The following is a 27,255-nucleotide window of genomic DNA, read 5'->3' on the forward strand; positions in this document are numbered from 1 at the left end:
GACACAGCCCCATAGACCAAAGGATAAAAGCGCTATAAGCCTGGGAATGGAGCGGTTTTAAGTGACATATATTTGTTAACAATGGTTTGAATCTTTTACAGGCCATCAGATTCAATGAAAGTTATACATGTTACATACAGTATCATTGTAATACATGTTACATACAGTATCATTGTAATCGTAACGACTTGAGAAACATGCACAACAAGTCAGTTTTACCCCAGGGCGAATGGCGTAAAAACAAATGCCCGCAAATAAAAGAAATGCGTTTATTATTGCTTTCTACTCTTTTATATGTTTATACAACTCTTAACAAATATAACAAATATAAAGGCAAGATTCCACTCAGACAATATGTGATTTACTTTACACTCGCTCTTGTATTTCATTTACTGGCCCAACCTCGAATCTAAACCCAGTAAGAGGGTGGTGTGTGTGTGTGTGTGTGTGTGTATATATATATATATATATATATATATATATATATATATACTCTAGATATATATTTATATATACATAATACTTCTTACAAATTTAGGCTATGTTCACACTACCGGCCGGATGATCTTTCCTGTCACAGAGCTCTGATGCGCGCCCGCATCAGAACTTCCCATAGCACACAGTGAAGCAAGCTCGCTTCACTGTGTGAACTGACAGGGCTGAATTCCGGCGGCAGAAAACTGACATGTCAGTTATTTGCAGCCCCATATGGGATCCCGGCCAGAGCGTGTACGATGTGTATACGCTTCGGCCGGGATCCCATTGAAAATAAGGCATTGTTTCACCGCGCCAAAAGTACGTCCGTTGTCGCCATCGGCAACAACGGCTGTACTTTTACGTAGTGTGAACATAGCCTTAAATTGTAAGAAATATATATGTAGAAAGGAAAGCAGCACTGCGGTGAAGATATCAGTTTGGTGCCAGCGGACCCAGGTCTTGACTCCGAAACTGTATAGCGTATAGATAATCCACGGCACTCCAAGGGTTAAATGGTGCAAAAAAAAAAAGTGGGTTTATTCAAAATAACATGGTGCAGCACATCTTAAAGCACGACGTTTCAGGAGCCTCACGCTCCCTTTTTCAAGCGCAATTAGTGAAATCCACACAGGGTATAAATACATAGCAGTGACAAAATCATTGGTTCATTAGTGATTACAAAATAGCATACACTTGTGAAGGTAATATAGTCATTGGACAAAACACAGTTATCACTGAACTCAAGGAGAACAGCGAAAAAAATTCCAATGAAGTACTCAATCAAGAGTCTCCACTGATGCCCCCAAAAATTTAAATATGCAAAACAAGAGTCCGTGGAGCCTCAGTTAGGAGTCTCAAAACACGGGATAGCCAGATATCTCTAACCTGTTGCCAACGGGGTGCCTCCATGATGGGGAGAGCACCTCACCACCCTGAAAAATAACCCCTTAAGTCCCGCTCGGTTGCGAGTATTGGAACATAGACAGGGAAACAATAGGGTGGCCCCTTTTGTCAATGTCTAACTCAAGGTGCGAGTATTGCGATCATGACAAGGGCTTGCAAAGGCAGGCTTCCACCCACAGACAGCCGTTTAGGGGTTTTTGCCCCTCGTCAGTGTGGGGTAGGATTCTGGCTAGTTGGGGCAATGAAAAAAGAGACTCTTGATTGAGTACTTAATTGGAATTTTTTTCGCTGTTCTCCTTGAGTTCAGTGATTACTGTGTTTTGTTGGCTGATTTTTCATTGCCCCAACTAGCCAGAATCCTACCCCACACTGACGAGGGGCAAAAACCCCTAAACGGCTGTCTGTGGGTGGAAGCCTGCCTTTGCAAGCCCTTGTCATGATCGCAATACTCGCACCTTGAGTTAGACATTGACAAAAGGGGCCACCCTGTTGTTTCCCTGTCTATGTTCCAATACTCGCAACCGAGTGGGACTTAAGGGGTTATTTTTCAGGGTGGTGAGGTGCCCTCCCCATCATGGAGGCACCCCGTTGGCAACAGGCTAGAGATATCTGGCTATCCCGTGTTTTGAGACTCGTAACTGAGGCTCCACGAACTCTTGTTTTGCATATTTAAATTTTTGGGGTATCAGTGGAGACTCTTGATTGAGTACTTCATTGGAATTTTTTTCGCTGTTCTCCTTGAGTTCAGTGATAACTGTGTTTTGTCCAATGACTATATTACCTTCACAAGTGTATGCTATTTTGTAATCATTAATGAACCAATGATTTTGTCACTGCTATGTATTTATACCCTGTGTGGATTTCACTAATTGCGCTTGAAAATGGGAGCGTGAGGCTCCTGAAACGTCGTGCTTTAAGATTTGCTGCACCATGTTATTTTGAATAATCAACCAACAAAACACAGTAATCACTGAACTCAAGGAGAACAGCGAAAAAAATTCCAATGAAGTACTCAATCAAGAGTCTCTTTTTTCATTGCCCCAACTAGCCAGAATCCTACCCCACACTGACGAGGGGCAAAAACCCCTAAACGGCTGTCTGTGGGTGGAAGCCTGCCTTTGCAAGCCCTTGTCATGATCGCAATACTCGCACCTTGAGTTAGACATTGACAAAAGGGGCCACCCTGTTGTTTCCCTGTCTATGTTCCAATACTCGCAACCGAGTGGGACTTAAGGGGTTATTTTTCGGGGTGGTGTGGTGCTCTCCCCATCATGGAGGCACCCCGTTGGCAACAGGCTAGAGATATCTGGCTATCCCGTGTTTTGAGACTCGTAACTGAGGCTCCACGGACTCTAATATAGTCATTGGTTCACTCAATTCACTCTGCCCATGGGCGGACACATAGGGGTGTTTGTGTTCAGTTCAAATCACGTGATCATGTATAGTGACGCCCAATCTGACGTATCCGTGACATCACTCCCGGTGCATACAGTGACCGTGAAAATATAAAATAAAGTCTGCTTGGAAACAAGGCATGATTGACAGCTGAAATAGATACATGTTGTATTTACAATACGATCAGATGAATGCTGTAACTCGATCGGGGCTCACCACTGGACCTGGACTGGATGGTTAAATGGCGCATGCGTAAATCAGGGCAAGAGAGTCAGCGTCCTGTGTAGTCATGGAGACCGGAGCTTGTAGCGAAACCAGAGTGTCACACTGGCAGGGCAAAATCGGCGAATGGGCACAGCCAACGGCATGTTGTGGAGTCACACCATACCTTGTACTACCTGTCATCGGATCCTGCACTGTGGTTACGGGCTGTATCCAAAAGAACCAGTTCGTACGGCTTGTGTCCTGGGAGCACTCCAGGTCCATTGCGGTTGCCGCATGTCCGCCATAGTGTGTGAACACTCCCTTATGAGAACATTCAGCTCCACAGGAATACTGTAGCTCAAAGGTAAGATGGAAACAGAGGAAGCCATAGCCAAAGTCCTACTTATGTGGAGAGTCCCGTGCGGTGACAGCATGTCCGATCTGAAAGAAAATTCAAAGAGGTAAGTATATAAGATAGGTTATGGATTTCACAATAAGTCCATTCCACTGATGGCTCGACAAAAACAACGGGCAGGTGTGAAACAGGCTACCTAAACATATCACTGCTGATTTTTGTACTCAACATTCAATCCAATGGGAGCCAGTGCATTCAATCTGTGAATCCACTCTAACTCCCTTTTCTTCAGTAGCATTTTTCTGTTACCCCCATATTTTAGAGGTGCTATTTTAGCAATGATCATGACCTTCAAATCTCTGTGTGTTGCATTTCTGCACAATGTTTAGGTACCGGGAGATCCAATCTATTGCTTCTCACTGAGTACCTATGCTGACCAAATCTTGTCCTTAGATCATGTGTCGTCTCACCCACATATATCTTCTTGCAAGGACACCAAAGGACGTAGATAATCCATTCGGTGGTGCAAGTAAGGTAATGTCTAATCTTATAATTTTCCATAGTTAATGGGTGAGTAAAATGTGTACCCTTAATAAGTTGTCTACAAGTCACACATCCTATACAGGGAAAACAACCAATTTTCTGTCTCCCTAAAAATGTTGTTCGTTCGACCCTTCTCTGGCTCACATCAGATCTAACTAGTCTATCCCTGAGATTTTGATTTCTTCTATAGGATAAGAGTGGTGGCACTTGAAACTCGTGAATATTTGGATAAGTGTCCCTTAGAATTCTCCAATGTTTTTGGACTATTCTACCCACATGTGGTGCACAGTCCGTATACATGGAGACAAACGGGAGTCGTCTAGGTTTTTCTACACATGTAGTTCTTTTAAGCAAGGTGTCCCTAGGAGTATTGGTCACCTTTTCTTTACAGGTCTGTAATAGAGTGTTAGGATTCTTCTTTATTTTTTACCCAAGATACACAAAGACAGAATTAATCCTCCAGGCAGACCTATTGTGTCTGGCTGGGGATCCATTACCAACAAAATTAAAAAATTTTTAGACAGAATTTTGAGACCTTTAGCTGAAAACACTACATCATATGTACATGACACCACAGATTTTCTCAATAAAATCAGGGAAATACACATACCGGATGGGGCATTTTTGGTCACACTTGACATCACCAGCTTGTATACTTCAATTGATCAAAATATGGGTTTATGTGCTATAGCCTCGTCACTTGAGAAATTATCAATGACTAATGTTGAACGTGATTTTGTAATGCAGCTGGTGACATTGGTTCTCTCACACAACTATTTTTCTTTCAATGACGTTATCTATTTACAGCAGAGGGGCGTGGCCATGGGCGCAAATGTTGCGCCCACTTACACCAATATTGTGATGACATATCTGGAGGAATGTCAAATATATGTAGCGCCCCAGTTCCAGAACGTTATGGTCTGGTGGCGCTACATAGACGACATTTTCCTCATTTGGCAGGGGAACGAGGAGACACTCCTGACGTTTGTGGACTTTTTGAACCAAATAAACAATACTATCAAATTTATTGTAAATTACTCCAGCACTAACATGCAATATTTGGATGTAACAGTCACGGTTATGAACAATAGATTAACAACTAATTTATATAGAAAACTTACTGACACGAACACTATGCTTCACTTTTCTAGTTGTCACCCCAAGCGTATGATGCGATCGTTGCCCTATAGTCAGATGCTTAGGGCAAGACGCATCATAGATGACAAGGATGAACTAGAAGAAGCTTTGACAAATATGACTTGAGATTTTCACCAACGGGGTTATCCTAACACTCTATTACAGACCTGTAAAGAAAAGGTGACCAATACTCCTAGGGACACCTTGCTTAAAAGAACTACATGTGTAGAAAAACCTAGACAACTCCCGTTTGTCTCCATGTATACGGACTGTGCACCACATGTGGGTAGAATAGTCCAAAAACATTGGAGAATTCTAAGGGACACTTATCCAAATATTCACGAGTTTCAAGTGCCACCACTCTTATCCTATAGAAGAAATCAAAATCTCAGGGATAGACTAGTTAGATCTGATGTGAGCCAGAGAAGGGTCGAACGAACAACATTTTTAGGGAGACAGAAAATTGGTTGTTTTCCCTGTATAGGATGTGTGACTTGTAGACAACTTATTAAGGGTACACATTTTACTCACCCATTAACTATGGAAAATTATAAGATTAGACATTACCTTACTTGCACCACCGAATGGATTATCTACGTCCTTTGGTGTCCTTGCAAGAAGATATATGTGAGACGACACATGATCTAAGGACAAGATTTGGTCAGCATAGGTACTCAGTGAGAAGCAATAGATTGGATCTCCCGGTACCTAAACATTGTGCAGAAATGCAACACACAGAGATTTGAAGGTCATGATCATTGATAAAATAGCACCTCTAAAATATGGGGGTAACAGAAAAAAGCTACTGAAGAAAAGGGAGTTAGAGTGGATTCACAGATTGAATGCACTGGCTCCCATTGGATTGAATGTTGAGTACAAAAATCAGCAGTGATATGTTTAGGTAGCCTGTTTCACACCTGCCCGTTGTTTTTGTCGAGCCATCAGTGGAATGGACTTATTGTGAAATCCATAACCTATCTTATATACTTACCTCTTTGAATTTTCTCTCAGATCGGACATGCTGTCACCGCACGGGACTCTCCACATAAGTAGGACTTTGGCTATGGCTTCCTCTGTTTCCATCTTACCTTTGAGCTACAGTATTCCTGTGGAGCTGAATGTTCTCATAAGGGAGTGTTCACACACTATGGCGGACATGTGGCAACCGCAATGGACCTGGAGTGGTCCCAGGACACAAGCCGTACGAACTGGTTCTTTTGGATACAGCCCGTAACCACAGTGCAGGATCCGATGACAGGTAGTACAAGGTATGATGTGACTCCACAACATGCCGTTGGCTGTGCCCATTCGCCGAATTTGCCCTGCCAGTGTGACACTCTGGTTTCGCTACAAGCTCCGGTCTCCATGACTACACAGGACGCTGACTCTCTTGCCCTGATTTACGCATGCGCCATTTAACCATCCAGTCCAGGTCCAGTGGTGAGCGCCGATCGAGTTACAGCATTCATCTGATCGTATTGTAAATACAACATGTATCTATTTCGGCTGTCAATCATGCCTTGTTTCCAAGCGAACTTTATTTTATATTTTCACGGTTACTGTAAGCATCGGGAGTGATGTCACGGATACGTCAGATTGGGCGTCACTATACATGATCACGTGATTTGAACTGAACACAAACAGCCCCATGTGTCCGCCCATGGGCAGAGTGAATTGAGTGAACCAATGACTATATTACCTTCACAAGTGTATGCTATTTTGTAATCACTAATGAACCAATGATTTTGTCACTGCTATGTATTTATACCCTGTGTGGATTTTACTAATTGCGCTTGAAAATGGGAGAGTGAGGCTCCTGAAACGTCGTGCTTTAAGATGTGCTGCACCATGTTATTTTGAATAAACCCACTTTTTTTTGCACCATTTAACCCTTGGAGTGCCGTGGATTATCTATACGCTATATATATATATATATACACAATACAATACAATGTAAACACTCAACAATAAACATTACATTGACCACACTGAAAATATTACAATTCCCACAATATGAAATACAACCATAGTTACCACAACACAATCTCTTACAGCCAGGTCTCCATTACAGTAGCAGCCCCTTCAGGTCTGGTCACTCCTTTTCCTGTGACATCATTTCCTTCTTTTCCTTTCCCCTTCCTGTCCTGTCTTCTTCCTGTCCTGTCCTTTATGAGCCATACATGGTTCTTTAATACCATCAGGCTCCAGTGTAACCCCTATTCTGGCAGATGTCCCGTCTCTTCTTTGTTAAAAAGAAAGCCCTTTGATCACCACAGAGACAGTTTGCCATTTGGTATCACAGTGATATCTTGCATCTGTAAACACTCTACCGGTAACACCAAGTGACTATCAGATGCAAGAAAGAACCTGGGCATACAATGGGTATTTAGCCTGCATTTTTGGGGAACAATGCAACAATATAGAGATGTAGCCTGTGTTAACCTGATCACAATGACGTGTTTAACTCAACTTTTTGGGGTGATTTATGAAGACTGGTGTACAAGTATGCCGGTCTTATATTGAGCCCCACCCCCTTTTTTTGCGGCAGGGAGAAGGGGCGAATCTGCACCTTCTCCCTGGCGTACGCCTCAGGCATACCCTTTGTAAATCCCCCCCATTGACTTAACATAGCTCCCTAAAACAATTGTTTAGAGATGAGCAAATCGGGTTTGGGTTCGAGTCCATCCGAACCCGATTGTTCGGCATTTGATTAGCTGGGGCTGCTGAACTTGGATAAAGCTTTAAGGTTGGCTGGAAAACATGGATACAGCCAATGACTATATCTATGTTTTCCACATAGCCTTAGGGCTTTATCCAACTTCAGCAGCCACCGCTAATCAAATGCCAAAAGTTCGGGTTCGGATCGACTCGAGCATGCTCCAGGTTTGCTCATCTCTACAATTGTTGCATCAAGGTCAAGGATAAGGTTAACCCGGGCTAAATCTTTAGTTCTCCATCTTGATTCCAATAAATAGATACCTTATAAAATATACCCAAGATGGCCTGCTATTAAATATATATTTTCTAAGGTCCATTTCTTACACTGTGACAACAATAATGTAATCCTTCAATAGGTTTTCATTCAATACATTTAATTGCTGTATTTTTAAAATAATGAGGAATGCAGGTATATAGCGCTGTAACGGAACAGGATGTATACTGATAGTTACATAGTTAATACGGTTGAAAAAGACACATGTCCATCAAGTTCAACCAAGGAGGGGATGGATACAGGGAAGAGGGAGGGGTGATAGGTTCTATACATATGCATTTATATTATTTTGGTCTAAGAACTTGTCTAGCACTGTTTTGAAGCCTCTACTGTTTTTGCTGTGACCAGATCCTGTGGTGACTGTTCCACAGATTCACAGTTCTCATGGTAAAGAAGGCTTGTCGCCTCCGGAGGTTGAACCTTTTTTTTTCTCCAGGCGGAGGCAGTGCCCCTTTGTCTCTCTGGGTGGAGGCAGTGCCCCCTTAATTCTCCAGGCGGAGGCAGTGCCCCCTTGTCTCTCCAGGCGGAGGCAGTGCCCCCTTGTCTCTCCAGGCGGAGGCAGAGCCCCCTTGTCTCTCCGGGTGGAGGCAGTGCCCCCTTGTCTCTCCGGGCGGAGGCAGCGCCCCCTTGTCTCTCCGGGCGGAGGCAGCACCCCCTTGTCTCTCCAGGTGGAGGCAGCGCCCCCTTGTCTCTCCAGGTGGAGGTAGCGCCCCCTTGTCTCTCCAGGCGGAGGCAGTGCCCTCTTGTCTCTCCAGGCGGAGGCAGTGCTCCCTTGTCTCTCCGAGTGGAGGCCGTGCCCCCTTGTCCTTTGAGGGGGTTTTACCTGGAACATCTTTTCCCCATATTTCTTGTAGGGGCCATTTATATATGTAAATAAATTAATCATATCTCCCCTTAAACGTCTCTTCTCCAGACTAAACAAATGTAATTCTTTTAATCTCTCGTCATAACTAAGATGCTCCATTCCCCTTAGTTTAGTTGCCCGTCTTTGTACCCTCTCCAGCTCTAGAACGTCCATTTTATGAATCGGGTTCCAAAACTGGACGGCGACTCCAGATGAGGCCGCACCAAAGCTTTATAAAGCGGTAATATTATATCCCTGTCCCGAGAGTCCATGCCTGGTAAATACATGACAATATCCTGCTGGCCTTAGAAGCCGCTGACTGACATTGTGTGCTGTTCTGTAGTCTATTATCTACAAGTACACCCAGATCCTTCTCCATCAGCGACTCTCCCCGTGTAACTCCCCCCAGGACATATGATGCATGCGGGTTATTAGTACCCAGGTGCATAACTTTACATTTATCCACATTGAACCTCATTTGCCAAGTGGACGCCCAAACACTCAGTGTGTCTAAGTCATCCTGTAACATCTGCACATCCTCCATAGACTGTACTGTACTACAAAGCTTGGTGTCATCTGCAAAGATAGAAACATTGCTGTTAATTTCATTGTCAATATCATTAATAAACAAGTTAAACAGAGGAGGGCCCAGTACTGACCCTTGGGGTACACCACTTATTACCGGGGACCATTCGGAGTAGGAATCATTGACCACCACTCTCTGGGTACGATTATTAAGCCAGTTTTCAATCCAGGTAAACATTAAACTTTCCAAACCAATAGACTTTAACTTACCCATCAGACGTCCATGAGGAACTGTTGGTTTGACAGCTTCTGTCCTTAGTAAAATCATGCTGGTTATCACTTTTAATACTATTAGCCACTACATATTCCTGTATGTAGTCCCTTATAAGCCCCTCAAATAGTTTCCCAACAATGGACGTTAAGCTTACGGGTCTATAGTTACCTGGGGAAGTTCGAGAGCCCTTTTTGAAGATCGGTATTACATTTGCCTTACGCCAGTCCCTCGGCACAATACCAGTAAGCAAAAAATCACGGAATATTTCATACAAGGGTAGAGAAATTACAGAACTGAGTTTCCTAAGAACTCTGGGGTGTAATCCATCAGTAATCCATGATGTACAGTACATGAATTGTTTTGTATATATATTTGTATGGATGTAGTGTAACTTATACCATGACTAAGGAGCCACTCACCGAAACATGTTGGCATTTGCACATTGACCCACTTATTTTGTTTATAACAAGAATGGAATAAAGTCATCTGTTTGTACTATGTTTGGAGCCAGAGGTTCTCCTTTCTAATCATCTACTAGTGACCATATTCCGTCCATATCCCAATCGTATTCTGTTTCTCTGCAGGACATAAGATATTGCAGCGTTATACCTCCGACATGTGACAGAAACTGCTGTAAATGGCCCCAACATTATCTGCAATAAATGACATCATGTAAGACATTAGATTGTTACTCCTCATCCCTCTGTGTGATTCTTGTATTTCTTGTCTCTACAGCCGGAGATCACTTTATAGACCGACACAGAGAAGAGCTGATTGACAGAATAAAAATTGTACGTCCAGTTATAGATGATCTGTACCGGAGTGATCTGCTGACAGGAGAAGAGTGGGATTACATAATGGAGACACCAGAGCCTGAGGACCGGATGAGACGTCTGTATGATTTTATCAGATACTTGGATGATGATGGGAAGAGGAAGGTTTATGCTGCTTTGTATAAGTACAATCCCAGGGTCATTGCTTTCCTGATAAAGCTGAGATTTTCATCACCATTAGATAAAAGTAAGTGTTGGGCTGTGGTCACACACTGTCTTTTTTGTTAAAATAACACCTGTTGCTCTCATTCTTCAGTGATTCCCATTGATGTCAATGGAAACAACGTCCATCTTTTCATAAAATATATAGAATAACACTATAAACTGTAAACTGAGTTTCCGCAACCTGCTTGTGCGTGCACTTTCCTAAGTAAACTAAGTCAGCCGCTGCTAGCCTGAAGAAACTCCACTAAATAGACATAGAAACACAAAAAATGGCGCACCCACAAACGTATACCAATGAATTAGTATCTTTATTATCCCAAAAAAATTACCACAACTTTACACAACACAATGGACACACACTTAAAAAATCTAAAAACCCAATAAGGGTAAACAATCGCAGGGAAAACACATAAAGAATATATATATATATATATATATATATATATATATATATATATATATATGTCGCTACCATGAAGAAACTGCAGCAGTGTTTACATTTGCCAGCTCGACAGCTTTTGTGACTGAAACTCAACATGTTTTATGTTAGACAGGGTTTGCGAGTAGTAGAGAGCGCTCCTGGAGTATTAGCTTCAAAACCCCCGTGTGCCTCCCACTCAGCTTCCGCAGTTCGCTACCCCTGAGTGGCCATGGATGTCTGAGATATGCGAGTTGTTACACATCTGTAAGGAGACAATATAGAGGGAGAGCTGCTATGACGCTATTGTAATCTTGTGCAATACCTGGGCTGGCAACATGCAAAGTTTCTAAGGGAGTGCAAGCACTAATAACCTGAAGATGACATCAATAGAAACCGCAAACAAACTGAAAAACAATTAACTGAACCTCAAAAATAACTCATGATATACTATAAAGCGTTATTAAATGGAATGCAGGGACAAACTATTAAAAAACTCCAAAATACACAAAACCCCCACTGACCATGATGCAGTCTAGTGTGACCTAACCTCCCCACCCCCCAACAAAGGGAATATATGGGGTCCCAAGAAGAGAACACACTACACTATATAACCAGATGAAAATAAACCTGTCTGAATATACAAGATAGAACCACTAACCGATGAACATAATGAAACTAAGTAAAGGAATTTAAAGGGGTACTCTGGCCTGGGGGCTTTTCTTTACATGGCCGGGGAGGAGGTGGCTAAGGGCAATGACGTCCACTCACCTCCCTGGTTCCAGCGGCGGGTCCCATATCGCGGTGCTTCGGTCCCCGCAGCCCGGTCGTTGCCCTCAGCCACCTCCTCCCCGGCCATATTAAAAAAAGCCCCCAGGCCGGAAAACCCCTTTAAATGAAATAGAAAAAATAAGGCTGTCAGAACACCCCTGATCCGCTCTGTGTGGTCAATGAATCTATCCTCGCTACAAGAGAGAATGCATTTCATATGGAGGAGGCCGGGATGGGAGAAGGCATAACAGAGCCTTACACTCAGAGCACACTCTCAGCGGCAATTGCGGGAAGAGGAGGAGGAGGCTGTAGGATATACAACAGAGGGTAGCAGTCAAGTTGTATCTTGCCTCGGTGATTCCCATGTACAGGGCACTAATATATAGTTGTCTCTTCTTTCTAGATCCCCCTCTCTTTGTATATTGTATATTGGTTCTTGTATGCCGTTATCTATAACTATATACATATACATCTATTTGCTTCAATATTGTGTATTTATATTATAAGCATTTATTCTTTTATTTTTTGTATTATTGGTGTTCACATTATTGATTATGAGATCTCATATCTGCACACACTGATGCATTTTGCATCAATGTGTGCACTATACCGGTTGCCTATATTGACTTACACTCCATTTTGAGTGACATGTGTGGAACGCATATTGTTGCTGTGTGCGGGCTCGGAACGCATTGATCCAAGCCGCTCTATGATTTAGCTGTACTTCCGGTTTTTGATCCATCTTGCGCTTTTTCCTGATGCCGCTCCGGCTATTTTTCCTATACTGTGATATGCAGGAGCGGAGACATCCTCTATAAACAGGTACAACTTTTGCCACTCCACATGTGTTTAATCTATGACTTAATTATTGGTAACATAAATATACTCTCCTTATTGGTTACCCTCACCCTTGAGAAAGTCCAAGCAGTGGACAGAACGCGTTGGGTTTCTTCAGAGCTGTAGCTAGTCTTTCCTGCACGCGGGGCAAAGATTCAGTTTACCCCCCCCCCCCTCTTTGGAGTGTGAAGCTGCTGGGTGGAATAACAGACTTCCCAGCATCATGTATCATGATGCTAAAAGTGTTTATATCTTCACGGGATGCTGCCCTAGGGCTACCAGGAAAACAATGTATACAGTCTGTGGCTGTATCCATGCTCTCCAGGACTCCCTAGGGTGGCATCGTTTGGCTAACGTTGTGACAGTATAGTGATTACAGTACAGTTACATCCATTGACTCACAGGAGTCGTTTTCTCTCATCAGTTGTTGTTGTTCTCTTTCCTTCTCCATTCAGTCCAGGCCATCATGAAGACTTCTTTTAGCCATGACTTGTCCACACAGCATCTATCAGACAAACATTTAAGTCTTCACATGTTTCCAGCCCACTCCTCCAAGTAGTGATAATCTCCTCTCCTTTGCCCCAAGTAGTGATAACCCCCATTTTGTGCCCAAAAATAGCAATAACCCCCACTCCTGTGCTCCACAGTATGTGATAATCCCCTCTACCTTTGCTCCTAAATAGTGATATTCCCTCTTCCTGTGCTCCCCAGTACAGATAATCCTTCCTCTGCTTCCTAGTACAGATAATCCTCCTTCCTGTGCTCCCCGTTCCCTCTTCCTGTGCTCCCCAGTACAGATAATCCTTCTTCCTCTGCTTCCTAGTACAGATAATCCTCCTTCCTGTGCTCCCCGGTAGTGATAATCCCTCTTCCTGTGCTCCCCGGTAGTGATAATCCCTCTTCCTGTGCTCCCCGGTAGTGATAATCCCTCTTCCTGTGCTCCCCGGTAGTGATAATCCTTCTTCCTGTGCTCCTTAGTACAGATAACCTCTTTTCCTGTGCTCCCCAGTAGTGATAATCTCTCTTCCTGTGCTCCGTGGCAGTGATAACCCCTCTTTCTCTTCTCCCCCCAGTAGTGATAATCCCCTTTCCCCTGTCCTCGCTAGTAATGATGATCCTCCTTCCCCTGTGCTCCCCAGTAGTGATGATCCCCCTTCCCCTCCTGTGCTCCTACAGTGGCGATGATCCCGCTTCACCCCAGTAGTAATGATCCCCCTTTCCCTGTGATCCCCAGTAGTGATGATCCCCCATCCCCTGTGATCCCGAGTAGTGATAATCCTCCTTCCCCTGTGATCACCAGTAGTGATTATCTAATTTTCCCTGTGCTCCCCAGTAGTGATGATCCCCCTTCCCCTATCCCCCCTTAGTAGGGATAATCCCCCTTCCCTTGTGATACCCAGTAGTGATGACCCCCCCCTTCCCCTGTGCCCCCCCCAGTGGTGTTGATCCCACCTGTGTTCCCCAGTAGTGATGATCCCCCTTCCCCTGTGCTCCCCACGCGTTGATAAGCCCCCTTCCCCTGTGTTCCTCCAGTTTTTATGATCCCCCTTCCCCTCCTGTGCTCCCCCAGTAGTGATAATCCTCCTTCCCCTGTGTTCCCCCAGTAGTGATAATCCTCCTTCCACTGTGCTTCCCCAGTAGTGATGATCATCCTTCCCCTGTACTCCCCAGTAGTGATGATCCTCCTTCCCCTATGCTCCCCCAGTAGTGATGATCCTCCTTCCCCTATGCTCCCCCAGTAGTGATGATCCCCCTTCCCCAATGCTCCCCAGTAATGATGATTCCCCTTTCCCTGTGTTCCCCCAGTGTTTATGATCACCCTTTTCCTGTGCTCCCCTCAGTAGTGATGATCCCCCTTCCCCTGTGCTCCCCAGTAATGATGATCCCCCTTCCCCTGTTCTCCCCAGTAATGATGATCCCCCTTCCCCTGTTCTCCCCCCAGTAGTTATGATCCCCCTCCCTTGTGCTCCCCAGTAATAATGATCCTCTTCCCTGGGCTCCCCCAGTAGTGATAAGCCCCCCAATCTTCTTCCATGATTAAATAAAAAAACAAAAAGAAAGACAGTGCTCCAATGGTGCAGACTCCTCAGAAAGTGTGGTGGGTACACAAAGTGGGATGGAAACGCTCACCTTTGATGGTTGGGCAAAGATAAGGCACAACTGTTCACAGCGCATATATAATGTAGTGATCAGACTGCAGCCTCTCCTATGAAGTCCTCACTGGGAACAAACAGTTACACTCCACTCCAGAACATAGGTAAAGTTGGGCGCAGGTCACACCAGGTATCAAAAGTAAAAGCTGTTTATTAAAACACACAACGCGTTTTGAAACCAGACTAGTTTCTTTATCAAGTGTGATACAAAATACACAATAAAAGCATGTTAAATAAAAAGTAAAAGCCCCGCCTCCAGACAATGACATCACCTCCTTCAAACTAATACATATTCATGAGCACATTAACCCCTAGGAGACAACGACCAAAAGTTCATTTCACACTCTCTATGACCTCATTCGAACCTTCTGGGGTTAAAGTACGTAATTTAAAAATCCAAAACGATTCTTTATTGATCAGTAGTATAAAACGATTCGGTTTATCCAATGGAATCTGTTCTAACACATGAGCTTTATTAGCTGAGAATCGCTGTTGTGTTTTTAAAAAAGCATTTTTAACGTTAGCCCTATGTTTGTTCATGCGGAATCGCGTCTGAATAGTGCGACCCACGTACTGCAAATGACATGGACATTTTAGCATGGATATTACATAACTGCAAGGACAGTTAAAAACCCCTTTAAGGGTAGCTTCCCACGTACCGTATCGCAGCAGAAAAAACGCAGCAAAAACGCAGCAGAAAAAACGCAGCAAATACACAGCAGATCTGCAGCGGAATTGATGCTGTGTTCAGTTATTTAGATATAATCTGCTGTGTATCTGCTGCGTTTTTCTGCTGCATTTTTTCTGCTGCGCTACGGTACGCGTGAAGCTACCCTTACATTAAACACTTCACCTGTAACATTGGATGTAAATGTTCCTCTAGAAGGCAAAGGAATCCAAGAGCAGCACAAACATCTGCTGTGTCCGCACTGTTTGGTTCCTCTAGTGTGAACACTCACCAAGCCACCTCAGGCGACGCCCGAAGTCTGCCAGGAGCTAGGTAACTCTTTAGGGTACAAACACACACACCGTATACGCAGCAGATACGCAGCAAATACGCAGCAGATTTGATGGTGCAGATTTGATGCTGTGTTCAGTTATTTAGATCTAATCTGCTGCGTATTTGCTGCGTATCGCAGCAGTAAATACGCTGCGTATACGGTGTGTGTGTTTATACCCTAAAAGTCCTAGTTTTACGGAATATTAATAGAATACTATAGATTTTAAAACAGGATCACTCAGGATGATAGGCCAGTGCTTCCTAAGGCAATTTTTTTTTATCTTTAGAACCTGTCTTTGTGTATATTTCCTGGTTTTATTATATGCATGTTTTAAAATAGCATTCGGATATCCCTTATCCTGGAATCTACTTTCGTACAGTTTTTACGTATATGTTGATATTGCCCATAGGGGTGATTCTTGAGCCTTACCGGTAAATGACAACTATCATAATTGAGATGACAGCTGCATCCGATTACCTTATGCAGCCTATCCCTGGTGTCTAGTGGGGTGGATCGGCCCCCCCCCCCCCCCCCGGGACGTTGTCCCGGAGGAGCGATCCACACATCCTTTACCGGCCGGGGTCAGCGCCGTAATGGCGCTGATCCTGGCTCAGCACTCAATTGCTTCTGGCTGGTTCTATCCTCACTGGTGATGCTACAAACCTTTATTTCCTATCTGTACTATATTTTTGGCTTTATTATATTTTTTGGTTAGGTGCTATCATTATTTTTGCTTTGTGCACTTTTTTTGCTTTGTGCACTGTATTTTTGGGGTCTGGTATTTCTTTGAACCAGGGACAGTCGCACATGATATAGGACGGGGAGTGTGCTGTATTTATCTAGTACAGCACATTTTCATGGGGTATTTTAATTGTTTTTATAGGTGGGTTTGTATATTTTGTCACCTGAATGTTTTTGTTGTTAATTACTTTTGTATATCTGACTATTTGATTTATTAAAGTATATACATTTTGTGTGCCAGTCGATTGTGCTGTATAGCTTTCTTCTCCTTGCTGGTTAGCAGTCAAGTTGGGTCCATTCAATATGTTCAGTGCAGATAAGGCATAGAGTAGGTGGAGGAGATGGAGAGTTATCCTTTTAGTGGGGGCAGAAAAATTATGCCGATTCAGAGTCTGGCACACATGGCTGACTTTCTTTTGGGTTGCTTTTCTTGTGACAAACACATTTTCAAGATTATGGAAAAAAATATTCTACTGACGTACAGTAAATGTGGAAGCGTGGCCTAAGACTGATCAGGTATCAATATGATGTTCAGAAACTAGAAAATCATGATGCTAATTGGTGAGTGAAGATGGGGTGTCATCAGGTTTAGTGCCTAGGGCAGCAGCAGCTGTTAATGCGGACCAGACTGTCTCTCAACTTTAACGTATGCCAACAGGTAACAGGATACAGGTGTTTTACTGTTTTCAATGTGGCACTGAGCGCAATCAACTGCTGCAACAATTTTTTTTTTATCAAGTATGCCTACACAGGCGTATATCTAAAGTTTTACGTATGCCAACAGGTGACAATGTGGCGCACACTCCAATCAACTACTGCCACACTTTTTTTTTTTTAAATAATGTATGCCCACTAAGGCGTATATACTATATCTGAAGTTTTAACTATGCCAACAGGTGCCAGGTGTTTTACTGCTTGCAAGGTTCTATACATATACAAGGAGGGGATGGATGGAGGGAAGGGGGAGGGATGATGAGTACATAATATACATATACAAGGAGGGGATGAATGGAGGGAAGGGGAGAGGGATGATGGGTACATACTATATATGGGTACACACGTGTTAGCAGCACTGGCCCCGCTCACCTCAGTACTGGCCCCACCCACCTCAGCTCATTGTCCTCTTTTGTATATACAGAGCTAGAGAACCCATTAAGTTACTCAGCTTTCTCCTGATCCCCAGTTATTAACTCCCTGTCACCATTATTTAGGGGTCCTACATGCTCTGACCTTGTTTTTTTTTGCATTAATATATTTGAATAATTTGGGGGGGGGGGGGGGGGGTTAACTCAGGGAAATTGCCTTTTTTTTTTTTTTATTAAATGTTTTTACCATCCCAACATGTCTTTGTTTTCTACACTTCCAGCCAAAAATCAATATATTTTGTCTATTACTGTATTGTATATGTCACTATTAGAGATGACCGAAGCGAATCAAGTGAATCCAAATTCGCTCCGAATCTAGCCGTTAATTTGCTTCATTCTGTGAAGCAAATTCCCGCCCATTAGTTAAGGAAATCCGCTAGAAAACTAAACAAAATGGCAGCTGCACATGCTGTCTGGAGCGTCACTGGGCAGGAGAAAGAGATTAACCATAATCCCTTGTGCCCGTCCAATCAGCTGCAGGCCCCTCTGTGATGTCAGCACCTCCCCCTCCCCCTCTATATAAGGTGGTTCGATAACGGAGGTGGCCAGTCAGCTGTGTGTGGTGGAGAGAGCAGGATGGCAGCAGGCAGTTACAGCAGAGCAGGGAGAGACTAACAGAGCGATATACTGTAGGGACAGAGAGGAGAGGATTGGAGAGACTAAGAGAGTGATATAGGGACAGAGAGGAGAGGAGGGAGAGACTAATAGAGTGATATAGAGACAGAGACAGAAAGAGATATAGAGACTAACAGTGATTGTGGGGGATTGTTTGTTGTAGCTGCCAATCAAGTGTGCAGTTTACCAAGTAACTGGGAGCCTATATGAATTCAATGGGACCAGAGCAGACACAGTCCATATTATTCACGCACTGGGCACTGTAATCTCCTATAAAGTTTTACCAATTTACTGGGATCAGTGAATGGAGTGTGCGCTTTACCTAAACAGTGCTCGCACTTCACTCCTACTGTTGTGGTGTCCCACTAGGAGTGGATGAGAATGAACTAGAGAGAATGGCATGGGGGGGCCTCATCTCTCACCTTGATGTTAGCAAAGCCCTTATGGATATTATTAAAAATAGACCTCCCAGCCATAAAACCAGCCTGGTCTGTGCCTATCAAGTCCAGAGACACCCTTGTCAGCCTCCTTGCCAGGGCCTTGGCCAGGATTTTAAAATCTGTATTCAACAATGAAATGGGGCGATATGACTAAATTTTATACAGGCTTTTTTCTTTCTCGGGTATGATAACTATGTTGGCCTCACACATAGAGGCCGGGAGGACCCCCCTCTAACAGGATTCATTAAATAATTCAAGCAAAATAGGCAGCAGGGTGTCCCCGAACTCTATAAATGTCAAATGGCAAGCCATCTGACCCAGGTGTGGTAGAACCAGATATACAATCCAAAGCTTTCCTCAGCTCTTTAATATTCAATGGTTGGTTCAGTAACTCCCTCTGTTCTTCAGATGCTTTAGACACCCCACTGCCCCCTAGAAAGGAGTCCCCAGTCTCATTATTATATCCCTGCTCAAACGTGTACAGAGATGCAAAGAACTCTGCTGCAACTTTCTTTTTTTTCCAATATGTTTTTATTTGATTTTCAACAGAAAAGAGAAAGCAGAGGCATTCACAGTAAAGCAGATACAGTAAGTTTCCAACAGCAATACAGCAGATAACAAGAATGAGAGCGAACAAGAAACAGCTGTCTTCACTAATGACCTTATTAGAGAAAAAGGGGCCTAGGCAAAACGCTTAAGAGCACAGCTATTAAGGGCCACAAGAGGGATCAGTAATGGCAACACTGACACTGGGCAGGACTGTAGAGTAGACTCAAAGAATTCTTAGGCGGACAAGAGTGCCCGCAATATCTGCCTCGCAGTACCAGTCCGTCAGACGGAAGGGTTTGACAATGTCAGTTATTTCAAATGGAGAGAAATGTGTTCCAATAAAGGTACGCCATTTTTGGAAAAAGCGTTTGGTCGCTTTATTTTTGTGTCGCTCTGTGTCTATCCTGTCCACCCTCAGATACACCTTGAGTTGAGCAATCACCATGGGCACGTGTTAGGAATATGACTTTGCGCTCCTTGATTCGTGCCGGGCAGCTGAGGAAGCGCTGAGTTTGTCTGTTGTTTGCACTGAATATTGTCTGAATTGGGTTTTACTTTCCAGCCACACCTGCCTTGCTTGTCAGACTTCTGGCGGTGCAAGGGTTACTGCACTGCTAGATCTGTTCAACTGAGCTTGGTGCTGGGATCAGGGCTGGTCCAATCAGCTGCTGGACCTAGTCTCTGATCCTGGATAAAAAGCAGTCAGATCCTCATTTCCCTGCTGGCTATTAGTTGTTACTAGTCTCAGCTCCCCTGCTCCTTTCCCAGCGTTCCCTCTCCTAATACCCTTGCTATTGCTCTGCCCGTGTTCTGACCTTTTGCTTGACATTTGACTATCCGCTCTCCTTCTGATTTTGTACTGCGTTATCCGATTGGTTTTGACTCTGCTAGCTGACTATCCTCCATTGTGTTTTGTTTGTCTGTCTACGTTTGTGTGTTCACCTACTCAGTGTAGGGACCGACTCCGTGGTTGTCCGCGACCGTTTGGGGTCGTCCATGGCAAGTAGGCAGGGTCATTGGTAGGGGCAAGTTCAGGGCTCACTGTCTTGTCCGTGTCTACCCAGCCTAACAGCACGTCTGGCGAAGAAGACAGCCAGTTATAGAGCAGACAACAAAGAGCCACCACCAAGATCACATGCACCAATTGGGGAGTATAGAAAATCTCATCAGCGTCATCTGGAGGTCGGGGTTGGTGTAATAGTAGCACTTGGGGGTCATCGGCAGTCTGATTTTCTATTGAGTGTGTATATAGTCACTGACCTGTTGCCAAAATTGTACAGTCAGAGGGCATGTCCAAACCCCATGCCATAAGTTTGTCAATGGCGTTTGACACTTGGGGCAGTCAGTGATTCTATCTAGGAAGGTTGGGGAAGGCAAAATGTTGAACCCATAAAGGGCGCTGTGTGCTAACTTAAAATAATTTCATGCCATTTTTCATTGATAATGCATTGTCCCAACCTGCCAAGATAGTGTCTGCAATATCAGGATCCTGAGTCCACCTTGCCCATGTCTTGAAGAGAGACGTCCTGTCTGGTCCTTTAGTGTGCATTTCATTGCGAATGGCATTATAAAGATACGAGAGACGTTTTGGTAGGTGCTGGCCCTAGTATGCCATCTAAAGTATGTGAATCCGATTCTTTGGAGAGATCTAATAGTCTAGTGCTACAAAAGGTGTAGGCCTGATTCACTTGTAGGAACCAAGTTGGGGGAAGCTGAAATTTAGACCTCAGTTCCAATGGTGTGAGCCACTTGTGGCGTTTTTTTTCCATCAAGTCCCTGGCCCTTGTGGGTCCCCGAGCCACTCCCTGTTGCATTCACGGCAATGATTGTCCTTGGGGAAATTCAGGGTGCCCTGTGTTTCGAGATAAGGAACGGAAGGCCAAAAGCCTTGCGCACCTCCTTCCAAGCGACAATTGTGTCCCGGAGCAAAGCCGAGTGTTTAACCAGGGGGCAATTTGGAATAGGCCGTATGAAGCAAGCTGGCCATGTCCCACGGGTAAGCTAATGCCCTTTCCAGAGTATGTTAGAGGAGAAAGAAGAGCCGTGCAACCAGTCTAACACATTTCTGAGGAGGCAGGCAAGATTATAACCTCGCACGTTCGGGAAATTTAACCCCCCCTTTACTTTACAAAGCATTAATGTGGCTAGTGCTATTCTTGGACGTTTCCCCTTCCAGATAAACCTAGTAAATGCCCTATTGAGCATGGTGATATCTTTATGGGTCATGAGAAGAGGTAGGGTTTGGAGCGGATACAGCAATCTGGCAAAACTTATCATTTTAACTTTTTTAAGTGACATCTACCAGATAGGTTCAGGGGAAAACCCTCCCAATCCCTCAGTTCTGTCATTATCTTTTTGAGTAAGGGCTGGTAATTAAAGTTATAAAGTGAGCCAACAGTTTTTCCTATTTTAAGGCCTGACACAAGAAAAGGCACCTGAAACCGATGAACGTCAGTAAGCCAAGCGGGTCTAGATTGTCCCAAAGGCAGAATAGTACTTTTCGTCTCGTTTACTCTGTATCCCGAGAAGCCCCCAAAATATTTGAGAAAATCTGTGATACCGGGAAAATCTGACACAGGTTTATTAAGGAAAAGCAGAAGGTCATCTGCAAACATCGCCAGTTTGACCGTTTGTGTGCCCACTGTTATCCCCTCAAAAGTGTTACTGTCAAGCAGGTATCTAGCCAGAAGCTCTATAGCAAGATCAAAAAGGAGGGGGGACATTGGGCAACCTTGCCTTGTTCCCTTTTCCAATGAGAGAGGAGCCGACAGGACACCATGGGTGTGTATGCTCACCTTTAGGTCGGTATACAGGCCATTAAGAAAGGTACAAAAGGCTCCCGTAATGGCAAACTTGTCCAGCACCATCCCCAGCCAGTCCAATCTCACATTATCAAATGCCTTCTCCGCATCTAGCGTAAGAAGAGCTGGTTGTTCTCCTGGCTGGGGACGATGCTGCACTCTATCGAGCACTGCTATTACTTTGTGGATATTCGTCACTGCAGACCTCGTACGGACGAATCCTACCTGATGGTCTCCTATCAGCTCCGGCAAGAAAACAGCCAACCTACCGGCTAATATTTTGGAGATTATTTTAATATCCTGGTTGATTAAAGAGATGGGCCGATACGACCCTGGGTCCAGGGGGTCTTTTCCAGGCTTGGGGAGGACTTTAATGTGGGCCAGCTTGGCTGACTGAGGAATGGTCCCAGTGTGTAGGATACCAGTGTAATATTCAGCTAATACAGGGGAAACTTGATTGGCTAGAATTTTATAGAATTCTCCCGGATAGCCATCCAGGCCCGGGGATTTACCGTTGTGCAATGCTTTTATGGTCGCTAGCACTTCTTCAGTGGTGACATCTGCGTTTAAACAATCCCTCCGCTCCTGTGTCAGGGAAGGTAGAGATAACCATAGAACTATAAGAGTGGGCACACTGGTCTTTTGACCACTGGTCTTTTGAATACTCCATCGTTCGTTCCATCGCAAGTGACCTCATAAGTGACCACTTTAGAATTAGACCAGAATTAAACCAGAAGGAAACCATAAGAAACCAGTGAGTACTGCACATGTATTCCATAGACCTACTAACCACTTAATACATTTTTACTACTTTCATCATGCTGTTTATTTCTCTATACCTGCTAATCCTATGTCTACAGACCTATCCCCCACCCATTCCCCCTGTGGACTCGGTCCACATCAGCCCCTCTCTCCTTCCGTCACCTATGTACTGCTCACACTCACTTTTTACCTTCCTGAACCCCCATCACCTTTGTTTCTCCAAGGTGCAGCACAGAAACCGTCCTCATAAGTCACTAAATCATCTACTGTCTCTAACAATTCTCCTCCTTCTTGCAGCAGGAGACATTTCTCCTAACCCTGGTCCTCCCTCTTTCACTAACAGCGTCTCTTCACCTACCTCCTTCAGAAACCCTCATAACCTGGTCAGGATCCGTTGCTTGCCGGATCCTATCAGCATCAACTGTGCTCTCTGGAACGCCCGGTCTGTCTGTAACAAACTTACAGAAGTTCATGATATGTTTATTAATAAATCACTCGACTTGCTGGCTCTTACGGAAACATGGCTACAAGAGTCAGACATGGCCTCACCCGCCGCTCTGACCCATGGTGGCTTACACCTTTCCCATACCCCTAGACCTGATAACAGACATGGTGGAGGAGTGGGTGTACTTCTCTCTCCAGACTGCACCTACCAGGTCATTCCCCCTGAGCCCTCCCTCTCATTCTCCTCTTTTGAAGTTCACACCGTACGACTTTTCCTTCCATTTTCCCTGAGAGTCGCAGTCATCTACCGCCCTCCTGGTTCACCTACTAAGTTTCTTGATCACTTCTCTACCTGGCTTCCTTACTTTCTATCTTCTGATATTCCTGCTTTAATTGGGTTGTTAATAACATCCCAATTAACAACCCAATCTCCCCATCAGCCGCTCAGTTTCTTTCTCTAACCTCCTCCCTTGGCCTCTCTCAGCATTCTAACTCTCCCACCCACAAGGGTGGGAATACCCTGGACCTGGTCTTCTCCAGACTTTGCCCAGTTTCCCACTTTACTAACTTAACCACTGACCTCTCTGACCACAACTTCCTCTCCTTTATCATAACAAATTCTCATCCTCCTCTTGACACCCCGACCTCACTCACATATAGGAACTTATGTGCTATAGACACCCAACAACTGCTAGATACCGTACAGTCATCATTGCCCCCTACCTCTTCCCTCTCCTGTCCTAATCTTGCTGCCAAACAATACCACGACACCCTCAAAACCACCCTGGACAAACTTGCACCCCCTATACCCCAAACAGCCCGACACAGACGGCCACAACCCTGGCACACATCCAGAACTCGTTTTCTTAGACGGTGTTCTAGGTGTGCCGAACGTCTGTGGAGGAAATCCAAGACAACAGCCAACCTTCTACATTATAAATTCATGCTTAGAAGCTACTACTCGGCTCTTCACTCCGCTAAGCAATCCTGCTTCACCACTCTGATCTCTTCTCTTTCCCATAACCAAAAACACCTCTTTGATACCCTCAACTCTCTCCTTAAACCCAAACCTCAGACACCCATCACTAACCTCTGTGCTGAAGACTTAGCCAACTACTTCAAGGACAAAATAGACACCATCCGCCAGGAGATCATCTCCCAGTCCCCAGGTAATATTAATCCTATTCCCTCTCACTGTTCCTCCTCATCCCTCTCAGCCTTTGAGCCAGTGACAGAGGAGGAAGTCTCCAGACTCCTAGCCTCCTCTCGTCCCACCACCTGCCCTAGTGACCCTATTCCCTCACACCTTGTCCAGTCTCTCTCTCCTGTTGTCATTACTTACCTTACTAAAATCTTCAACCTCTCCCTTTCCTCTGGCATCTTCCCCTCGACTTTCAAACACTCCGTCATCACTCCATTACTGAAAAAACCCTCTCTAGACCCCTCCTGTGCCGCCAACTATCAACCTGTCTCTAATCTTCCTTTTATCTCTAAACTCTTGGAACGTCTGGTCTATTCCCGCCTAACCAGTTACCTCTCTGACAACTCTCTCCTTGACCCCCTTCAGTCCGGTTTCCGTCCTCACCATTCTACAGAAACTGCCTTTTCCAAAATCTCTAATGATCTCCTCTCCGCCAAATCTAAAGGTTACCATTCACTTCTCATTCTCCTGGACCTATCTGCAGCTTTTGACACTGTAGACCACCAGCTCCTCCTCTCCACGCTCCGCTCTATCGGCCTCAAGGACTCTGCTCTTTCCTGGTTCTCCTCCTATCTCTCCGACCGCTCCTTTAGTGTATCACTTTCTGGCTCCACGTCATCTTCTCTCCCCCTTACAGTCGGGGTTCCTCAGGGATCAGTCCTGGGCCCTCTCCTTTTCTCACTTTACACTTTACCCATCGGACAAATCATCAGCAAGTTTGGTTTTCAGTACGATCTCTATGCTGATGATACCCAGCTATATACCATCTCTATGCTGATGATACCCAGCTATATACCATCTCTATGCTGATGATACCCAGCTATATACCATCTCTATGCTGATGATACCCAGCTGTATACCTCCTCCCGTGATATCACCCCCGCTCTTCTACAGAACACCAGTAACTGTCTGTCTGCCGTCTCTAACGCTATGTCCTCCCTATTCCTAAAACTAAACCTTTCTAAGACTGAGCTTCTTGTCTTCCCTCCCTCTGCTAAACACCCCCCACCTGACATCTCCATCTCTGTCTGTGGTGCGACCATAGCCCCTACACAGCAAGCCCGCTGCCTTGGGGTTATGTTTGACTCAGATCTCTCTTTCACTCCTCATATTAAATCTCTTTCACGTTCCTGTAATCTGCATCTAAAAAACATCTCTAAAATCCGTCCCTTCCTTCCTGTCGAATCTGCTAAAACTCTCATTGTTGCTCTGATTCATTCCCGTCTTGACTACTGCAATTCCTTACTAATCGGCCTTCCTTCCTCTAAACTCTCCTCTCTCCAGTCCATTCTCAATACAGCGGCCAGGCTCATCTCCATGTCCAGCCGCTATACAGATGCTTCCCCCCTGTGCCAGTCACTACACTGGCTCCCTGTTAAACACAGGATACAATATAAAGTCCTCCTGCTCACCCACAAGGCTCTCCACAGTGCTGCACCTCCATACATCTCCTCCCTCATCTCTGTCTACCACCCTACCCGTGCCCTACGCTCTTCTAATGACTTAAGACTAACATCCACCTTGATCCGCACCTCTCACTCCCGTCTCCAGGACTTCACCCGAGCTGCATCAGTTCTATGGAATGCATTACCCAAGACTGTCAGACTCACCTCCAATACACAAAGCTTCAAACGTGCCCTCAAAACTCATCTGTTCAAACAGGCTTACCAGGTTCCCTAATTTTGACTGCTACCCCCCCCCCCCCCCCACACACACACACACACACCTACCTTCCTCCACCACGCACACATACACACATACACACATACACACACACACTAAGCATTTAAGCACTTAGACCTGTGCATTCAGGCATTGGCTGGTGACAGGTTCACCCCCCCTTACCTGCACTGCCTTATATATAAAGATGGCCGGACCATAAGAACAATGATGCACTTTGCCCCTCTGCCATTCTGTCTCGCACCCCCTCCTGATAGTGTGTAAGCTCATGCATGTGAGCAGGGAACCTCACTCCTCATGTATGGATAATTATATATATCTCTCTGTAATGTCTATTTTTGTCTATGTATGTACCCCAGAATTGTAAAGTGCTGCGGAATCTGTTGGCGCTATATAAATAAAAATTATTATTATTATTATTATTATTATTAGCTTACTAAGAAAGCAGGCCTATTTATAGCCACAGGTTGTTTCTGCGTATGACCCGTGGAATCTCTGAGTGCTAAGACATGGTTAGGGGGAAATCTGCCTTTCACCAGCCTGGCCAGCATTCTACCCGCCTTATTGCCCTGCCTGAAAAGGTCCGTCTCATAGTGAGTGCGGTACATGCGTTCCCTTCTATCTATCCATAGTTCGAAGGTCGACCTTGCATTTAGCCACTGGTTTTTAGTTTTGTGGGAGGGGGATTCCACAAACAGAGAATATGCCTCTTTAAGTTTGAGACTAGCGTTCACATATTCTAGGCATACATTTTTCTTCACAGTGGAATGGTAGGACAATAACAAGCCCCGCAGAACAGCTTTTGCCGCTTCTCAGTACAAGGGTAGGTCATCTCTGTGTTCTCTATTGTATGTTTCATATTCTAGCCACCACCCCTTGAGTAACTCATGGAAGGAGTCATCAGTTGCTAGGTATGTGGGGAATTTCCAGATAAACTGATTAGACTTAGGGAGCAGGATATGGAAATTCAAAACAACTGGGGCGTGGTCAGAGATCACAAGATCATGTATCTTGGCCGATAGCGTGTGATCCCATACTCTAGGGCTCACT

At 44.6% G+C, this 27,255-nt stretch overlaps 1 protein-coding gene across 7 annotated transcripts in view; it reads left to right on the forward strand.

Annotated features, from left to right (window-relative positions):
* Positions 1-27,255, forward strand: part of LOC138770571 (uncharacterized) — a 277,918-nt gene that overhangs the window by 96,393 nt on the left and 154,270 nt on the right. For all 7 annotated transcript variants that reach the window (XR_011359470.1, XR_011359472.1, XR_011359471.1 and 4 more), the window contains exon 8: positions 10,385-10,669. Coding sequence is in view for 3 of the 7 variants with exons in the window: in XM_069949693.1 (XP_069805794.1) it covers positions 10,385-10,669 (285 nt within the window). In the remaining 4 variants the exon portion in view is untranslated. The remainder of the gene's footprint in view (positions 1-10,384; positions 10,670-27,255) is intronic.

The sequence above is a fragment of the Dendropsophus ebraccatus genome, chromosome 1 (assembly GCF_027789765.1).
Source record: "Dendropsophus ebraccatus isolate aDenEbr1 chromosome 1, aDenEbr1.pat, whole genome shotgun sequence".
Lineage (NCBI taxonomy): Eukaryota > Metazoa > Chordata > Amphibia > Anura > Hylidae > Dendropsophus > Dendropsophus ebraccatus.